Source organism: Pieris brassicae, chromosome 1, assembly GCF_905147105.1.
Source record: "Pieris brassicae chromosome 1, ilPieBrab1.1, whole genome shotgun sequence".
Taxonomy (NCBI): domain Eukaryota; kingdom Metazoa; phylum Arthropoda; class Insecta; order Lepidoptera; family Pieridae; genus Pieris; species Pieris brassicae.
This window is the reverse complement of record NC_059665.1, coordinates 23,376,184-23,384,616: the sequence shown is the minus strand read 5'-3', so window position 1 is coordinate 23,384,616 and position 8,433 is coordinate 23,376,184. Positions and strand designations below refer to the sequence as shown.

The 8,433-nt window shown below is 32.1% G+C and overlaps 1 protein-coding gene across 2 annotated transcripts; it reads left to right on the top strand.

Moving 5' to 3' along the window:
- The first annotated feature begins 790 nt into the window (after nucleotides 1-790).
- LOC123715887 (keratin-associated protein 19-2-like) lies at nucleotides 791-5,655 on the top strand. 2 transcript variants are annotated; one of them, XM_045671246.1, is made up of 4 exons: nucleotides 791-821; nucleotides 1,687-1,918; nucleotides 4,360-4,437; nucleotides 4,666-5,655. In XM_045671246.1, the coding sequence occupies exons 1-4, from the start codon at nucleotides 810-812 to the stop codon at nucleotides 4,770-4,772; spliced, it is 429 nt and encodes a 142-aa protein (XP_045527202.1). In that variant the 5' UTR covers nucleotides 791-809; the 3' UTR covers nucleotides 4,773-5,655. The 2 variants fall into 2 exon arrangements, with proteins under 2 accessions (XP_045527202.1, XP_045527194.1); XM_045671238.1 differs by having other exon boundaries at nucleotides 4,360-4,488; nucleotides 4,666-5,618.
- The last annotated feature ends 2,778 nt before the right edge of the window (nucleotides 5,656-8,433 follow it).

Here is an 8,433-nt window from a genome sequence, read left to right as displayed (position 1 = left end):
CATCTATTCTTTCCCAAAAATAGATAGACAAACAGACGCAGCAACGGAGGTTATACAACAATTATAATTATAACCTCTCTTATTTCTTCGTGTATTTTAAAAACTACATCATTATTTTCTCTCGTGTTGACAAAATGAGGCTTTTCGCAAAAACTTGAGCGGGAAGACATCGTTTTTCCACTTGACTTTTTGCTTTGGGAAATTGTTTTTCTTTAACAAGTTGTTAGAGTTTCCCCTGACCTCTATATTTTAGCAAAGCTATAGTGATTAAATGGTGTAGTGAGCATTATTTTCTGAATTTATTATCAATAAATTCCATGTAACTTTGTAAATTAAGATTGAATCGTTTTTCTTCTCTCTGTTAGTTTATTTTTTTGTATCGATTGTATTTTTTTAACTTTTTTTGTTTATAAGGAATTTACAGACATTTGTACTGTAGTGACAGCCCTTCAAACACCAAGGCTAAACCCCTTAGTGGTGTTTAATGTGTATATATATATATATATATATATATATATATATATATTAAGCAATAATAAATTTAAAAAATATGAAAAACTTAAATAGCTTTCAATATTTTCGAAGGAAATATTTATGATATTTGTTTTTGTAATACAAATATACGCTACTAAACTCATTTTCAAAAGTAACGATGTGATTGAAGCGTAAATTCGTATATTCTCACAGACGTATTAAAATTATAACAATAACGGTTAGTCCTTGACTACTCCAACCACAATTCGTGGTATAAAAGCTGTCAGTGTGCAGCTTCAGGCATCAGTCACTCAGTGTACAGTACTATAGACAACATGAAATTCTTGGTAAGTACCTCATGGATGGATTTACATTGAACCATATCGATCGTTTAATTGTTTTTTTAATTTTTTGACAAACTATCCTAGTTGTTGGTTTTTAAATTCAGGGAAAAACAATATTTTCTTAAAATTGTTGACAATTCAATTATGTTGTGCAATTATTATGTTTATCAAATCTTAAACATTAATTCGTGTCTCATCAATATAAGAAATGTCCACCCATAAATGAAGCTTAGCTGAACAGTACTAACTGCCGGTACAATTTAACTAACAATGGATGAAGCAATCTAGACAATAGCTATTGTGCGAAATAGTTATCCAGTAATTAGGTATCAACAGGGTAATTCTTTGTCGGGAACTGCGCTTCTTGCTTACAGATTTTATCAATTATTGCTTAACCCTTTAGAACAAATATCCTTTGTTTATCAAATAGTATTTAAATAACTGGAGTTAACTCAATGAATTAATTTTCTTAATTATTTATCTTATTATTTACTTTAAAAATATTTTCAAACATTCTACTTATCATTAAAATTATTTACGCAAGTGCCAAAAAGTTCTCGAAGGTAGTTTATAGGTTAACTTAAGTGTATTTTTGTATGGAAATTCGACAGCTATAATTAATGGTATCTGTAATATAACTGAACACTGTGTTTACTCAAGGGATATCCTGCGGCGAAGGCCAAGTGTGAGTCAATGCGTTACGCCTTATCAGATTCAATGTACTTATGCAGTTTGTGGCTATTGCAAAATAACATGGGGTTTTATTTATAAATATAATATATCTTTGATATTGAATGATACAAAGTAAATGCTATTGAGGCAAATTATTCAGCTATATTCAATACTTCATAATAAATGTGAATTTCAGATTGTAGTTGCTCTTGCCGTCGCGGCAGTGTCCGCTGAAGAAGCGAAGAAGACCGAGAAGCGCGGTGTTGCCGGTCTCGGTTATGGGGGTCTTGGCTACAGTGGCCTTGCCGGCTCTGGACTCGGTGGTTATGGTGGCTACAGCGGACTAGGCTACGCTGGTAATGGAGGTTACGGCGGATACGGCGGATACGGTGGTGGATACGGCGGATACGGAGGATACGGTGGTTACGGTACGTCGATTATATTTTCTAGATCAGTAGGAATAATGGAAAACAAACTACTCAGCCCGAGATATTCATCTAAATACGCCACTATCACCGTTTATATTTCTCGTTCCCTCTAACAGACACTTATTAAACGAATGGTCCTCAAAAGGCGTTAATATATTTTTCTTGCTAAGCGAGAGTTCACTTCGTACAAACGGCAACTAATTAATGTACTCGCAAAGAAATTGAACAGCTCGATTTGCAAATCCTAACGAACTACTAATTTTATTCATTGCCAATTAAAAGCAATAACGTACAGTAAGGATAGTTAGACACGGTCGACAGGCCAACTAAAACTTACGAAACTAATACAATGTGTTAATTACGAATAATGACGTTATTGTTATTATTATAAGTGCATATTACAAATATTTGCTGCAATTATTTTATATTTGTTATAGTAACATCATCTATGTCAGCAAAAAGTACATTTAATAATAAGTAAGTACATATAAAACAGTAAATAATGTGTATTGCTTGTCGCGAGTTAATTATTCGCCTTAATTCGGAATCTAGGAACCGATTAAGCTCGAACTGTCGTATAAATTGCGGAGCAAACAAAGGCGGGGCTGCAATAAAACGGCAATAATTGTTAGAATCAGTTAGGATTAGTTTAAAAAGATTCACTCTCATTTTGCATTATCATACCTGTTTCATTATATATTTTACTACGTTTGTCATGGATACATTCTAGGCGGGTGTTTCAGTTATGTACTCCAATAGGCCAATAAATAGTTTTTTGATCTCGTTTTCTTAAGAAAATCAGGGATAATTTAGCTTTATTATCACGATGAAAACTCGCAACGCATCTGTGGCTTTATACTTATTGCATATCGTGAGAATAAGTCGTTCAATATTCTTCTATCCCTTTGAAAGGTTTTGGTCTATTGCGTACGGACCAACCAAAGTGCTATTGACCTGTGATTAAAAAAAAATTTGAGGATTGGAATTTAAAAACTAAAATTAAGTTCTAGTTATTATTATAACGGCAGCGTATATATACATAGTTCATTATAACCGATTTACCTCTTTAATTTAATAATTGTAGCCAAGATATTATAAGTTGAGGTTGAGATATCTGCACTTCGGAAGTTGGTATAAATTTCCTCAACATTGGTAGATTAAAGACGTGGGAAGTATGCCACCCTTGACACATTGTCATTATTCACCTATGTCATTAGTTCTTATGTAAATCGACACGCGCCTGATTAGATAATTATACTGACAGCACACAACATGTTTACTTTTTGTTCAAAGAATTGCCAGGAATTTTGATTAACTTACAAAATCATAAATGCAACAAATGAAAAATTTAAGAGGTTTTAACTTATTCGTTGGTGTATAGGTAAATGAATAGACTTCAAAATATTTTCTTTTTAATATTTAGATCGTTTTCTCTGAGTTAATTTAGCATATACAGAGGTCTAAGGCTCCATTAAAAAAACTTAAAAATGTTTTTGATTCAAATACCACTTTTATTTTTTCAGAAAGCAAAATGCCATTACGGGTAAAAATGAATTAAATTTTATGAAAGAATATTTTTGTACATGTTTAAAATAGCATGATGTATTATTTTCGTTGAATTCGAATAAAAACCATTAACTTTATCAAGTCCAAACGCACGCATAAAAAAAAATCCTTACAGTAAAGTTATTTGAGAAAACTCAGGTTTCACTGTAAATGTATCACAATGTTCACTGTTATTTCAAAATTGTACTGAGAACAACAAGAATCCCAAAGCAAGAGTAATGAAAAATTCAACAATTTTACGAACTTTCTTCCAGGTGAAAGTTTATATGAAATATTTTTTAATTTCACGTCTACATACTTTACAGATTACAGTTCCGAACAGACAGATATAAGATACCTTCTTTTGTTATGTAATAGGCGTACGCATACATGTTATGAAATAATTAGGTAAATAAATTTGCTGTTGAACTTGTTGATAGAAATAATTCCAAAAATAAAACACTACACCAAACGTTAGGGAATGAGGAGTATTTTTAATGCAATATATTTTACGCAACATGAAGTAAACGCCCTCCTATAAAACCTATCTTTTATACCAAAATGTACATTCTAACAAAATTGTAATCGATCATGCGGTAAGTTTGTTTTTGCGTAGTCACCGCGGCCTTAACATTGAACAATCTAACATTGAATTTCGTGTTTTCATTGATCGCAATCGTTTGTGACTCAATGCCTACTTTTACTTAACTTTTTTCATGTTGTTGCATTAACATATACTTTGAATACACCTTGGTATCGATGTTTTACTTTAAACAAACACATGAATCAAAAGGAAATATGTAAAAAGTGACCAAAAATTGTTAATCACTTGGACAAACACTTACATATATATATACATATTTATTATTAGAAATAACATAGATTTCTTTTTTCAGCACCCGTTGCAGTAAGCAAAGTTTCCTACACTACTGACCACACCGGTTACAGCGGTCTTGGTGGTTACGGAGGATACGGTAGCCACGGTCTCGGAGGTCTCGGAGGTTACGGAAGTTACGGAGGATACGGTAATTATTCTTAAACCAGTAATTGATTATAAAATCATTATCAGGTTTCTCAATGCATCGATTTTCCATACAGTTTTTGACAACACAGATTCTTTGAGAACCATGGACGATTGTCTAAATTCATAGCGAAATTTACAGCGTATAAACATTGCTATAGTATTGAATATATATTTCTAGGTGGATACGGCTCATACGGAAACGGCTACTACGGCTCCTCAGCTGCCGGTTACGGAGGTCTTGGCTACGGCGGTTACGGCCACGGTCTTGGCTACGGATACCACTAAACTATAACATGACAACTACATTAGATGGCACTGCTAACTAACATCTGTCTCATACATTTTTTATATTGTAATACTTTATTGCTTTTTAATTAGTTGCTAAAGTATTTCAATACTAATTAATTGATTCGCAACAAAGAATAGCCATTTGGTGACGATATAATGTGTTCATATAAATACTCAACCGGAGAGCATTCATGGCAAATTAAGATCATTAAAAATACCTTTTGTGATATTTTATACAATGAATTTAATGTATCATTTGTAAATATGTAATAAAATTATTATATATACATTACTTTATTATTGTTTCACAATATTTAATTCTAAGTGATATACCTTATAAGAGCTGTAATCTGGGCATATAAATAACAGTAGGTATTTTCAAGTCAGTAATGTCGTTTGTTATTTATTAATTTATACATCTTAAGTATTCGTGAAGTACCAACCAAGTTACCAATACGGCAAATAAAACAATTATTTAACGCAACGCATTTTGGTAACCACGACTGCCGTAATGAGAACTGTGTAAATAATGTAATAAATTCATTTCATCCAATCACATTCTATACATACGTTTGTATTATGTCAACTGTCATTGTATTAAGTCAACTATCATTATCCTCTAATCTATCATGTTCTGTGTATTCCTAGACTCAGAATATTTTAAGTATAGTGTTGAACTGCGTTTAATATTTTTAACCTTCCAGCATTACAAAAATATTTAAAAAAAACAAATTACTGCGGTAATAGAATAACCTTTTGACAGCTACAAGACTACTTCTACGATTTTCTCCTCAGGATGGTAATTCAATATTATGTAATATACAAACTAACACAATTAGTGAAATTAGTCTGTAATCTGCGTATGTCATGAATAATTAATGGATTGCTTACTATATTAATTAAACGCAGTGTACAAATCAGAATTACTTTTTGATAACATTATATTAATTTTTAAATATGCAAATATTTTAAAATTCCTTTTTAGTTTTGGACTTGTAAAATTAAATAATTTGTTCCTGTATGGCGTAAAAACGTAAATAAATTGGCTGGTGGCGAATGCTAAGAATAGTGTGGATTGCGAAGCGCACCAACACATCAATTCTGACTTAACTTTGCATATGGAGTCGCCTGTCTACCATATGCCAACAGGGAATTATATCATATTTGAGCCATACAATGCGCAGAGGAGATGAGAACCTGGAGAAACTGTAGAAAGTACTGAAGGCAAAAGATCACGTGGCCGTTCCCCAACCAGATGGAACAATCAAGTGAGACACTCATCGTCCGTTAAACTATACACTGTTACTAGAGAGGCATTGGACAGAAACCGGTGGAAACATATTGACCACTCCAGATTTTTTGATGCTGAACACGACGCTCAGACATGAGCTACTGATTGAAGAGAGAGAAAATACAGTGACCACGCACGCTGTAAAGCACGCGAAACGTCGGGAAAATTCAAAATTATGTAAAATAATTATATGTTTATAATAATACATAGCTTCAATCCGTTAAAAAAGTGTTTTCTTTAAGTAATACAGGAATTACGTTAAGACAATGAGAAGGCCAATGTAAAATTGACATCCTCTGTATCCAAGTTACAACTTATTAAGATCGTATTTAATTATCACTTTTTATTTATTTATAAAGGCTTGCCAATGTTCAGCACACCTGTATATTGTATACCAATATACATTAAAACTTGTATATTATAGGCAAACATAACATACACGAACAGATAATAAAATATATTTATAAAAACTAAACGAAAATCGTATTACTTGTAGAATATTTTTTTATTAATAATACAAAACTTTATTATAAATAACGTAATGTATTACGTAGGATCATATTAATTACGATAGTAATAGCATCATCGGTTCACTAAGTGTGAAGCTCCCTAACCAGGTTACGTGGAGCCCGCGGCAAAGGCTTTGCCGGAAATTAATTACAAGAACGTATGACATACTTGCTTCAACTTGTATTCAGCTTCCGGTCGCCATTCGGCAAGACTTCATATGTTATGGCAACTAAACTTGTTTTTGCTTCTCAATTGAGAAAATCATGAAGGAGAGACCGTTTTGTAATTTTAAATCAGATATATGTATTATTCTGGTTGTAATGAAATAAAAACTAGAACTTGCGGAGTTTTAGATGTCCGATACCAAAGAGTAAATGCATAGACCACTTAAAACAATATCACCATATTATAATACAGTTAGGTATAAAAACATAATTTATTATTAAGTTAGAAGATCGTTGAGGGGCAATTATCAAATCCTGTTGAACTCTGTTTACTTTAGACAAAACAAAAAGCCGCCACGCTTTAACACATTCGGGGAAATCGTATAAGTTACGGATAGAGTACAGCATAAGCTTACGGGATTTAAAACAAATTGTATCTGACTCACGACGTATTCACGAGTATTGAAGATGTTTCCGCAGAATAGCTCGCGGAATGCATTTCGCTGTGTCTCATCATACATGTTGGGGCCATTTCATCAGCGCCTAAGAACATACAAGTTTATTTTATGTTAATCATATAAGAATTATTGCAACATTGCTTGCATTTTTTTTTCTAAACATACCTTTCAAAATTCTAATACCACTTGTTACTGAACTAATAATTTTATAGTTACAATTTTTTGAGCAGTAAAGTTTTAACATTGAACTAAAAAAAGTATGGATATCGCAGACTTGCAGCAATAACAGTAATAATTATGCTACATGATGCTGACGGTTATTTAATGTTTAATTCTGCTACAATTTTACAATTATTTACACAGAAATATTCATACATTATTTATCGGTTTGCACGGCCCATTTACAATTATACAACGTAAAAAAAAGAATAAGGTAAAATAATACAAATAATAAATAGAAATATAATTTAATAAAAATATAAGTGACCTTTAGTGAAAGAAAAAATACGTTAGGTTATTTGTTTTTAATTAAAATTAAATAATTGTCTACCGCTTATTCTATAGCCATTTGTCTCGCACTGTCGTTCTCGCCTGTATTATTAGAGCGCTGTCGCGGAACAGCTTCTAATAAAACCGATACATATCACTATATGTACGTCATATTTGACTCTCTTCAATAATTGGGAAAACCAGAGACTTTACAATTAGAGACCTTGTAGTCCTGAAGGATACATTTCAGTATTGATGAGCTCAGTCGTGAATTTTCCAAATTTTTGAAGGATGAAAAAATTTATCAGCGTAAAAAAAATGTTTTCCCGATAAATATCTTATCGAAGCGTTTCTGTTTGTAAAACTCACTAATATTAATTAGTTCCTGTTAATATTGAGTTTAGGTATTTTTAAGCTAAATTAAATAACATTATTTTGTAAATATTTGTCATAGTAGCTAAACACTAGTCGAGCTGTTATCGAGGAAGATGCGAGCGCAACAGCCACACGAGATTTATATGCAGGTAAATTTGAATACGATATTCACATTTATATATCTAAGTTAAATATGGTAATCTATCTGTAGATGAAAATTATAACAAACAATACATAGATCACAGATGAACGAAAGAAAATTATATTCGTAAGTAGCAGCTAGGGTGCAAAGACACAACCAGAAGGGTGAGAATCACACGCTTAAAGAACTTGAAAAAGAGGGTCTGAGTTATGAAGAAGACCTCATTATT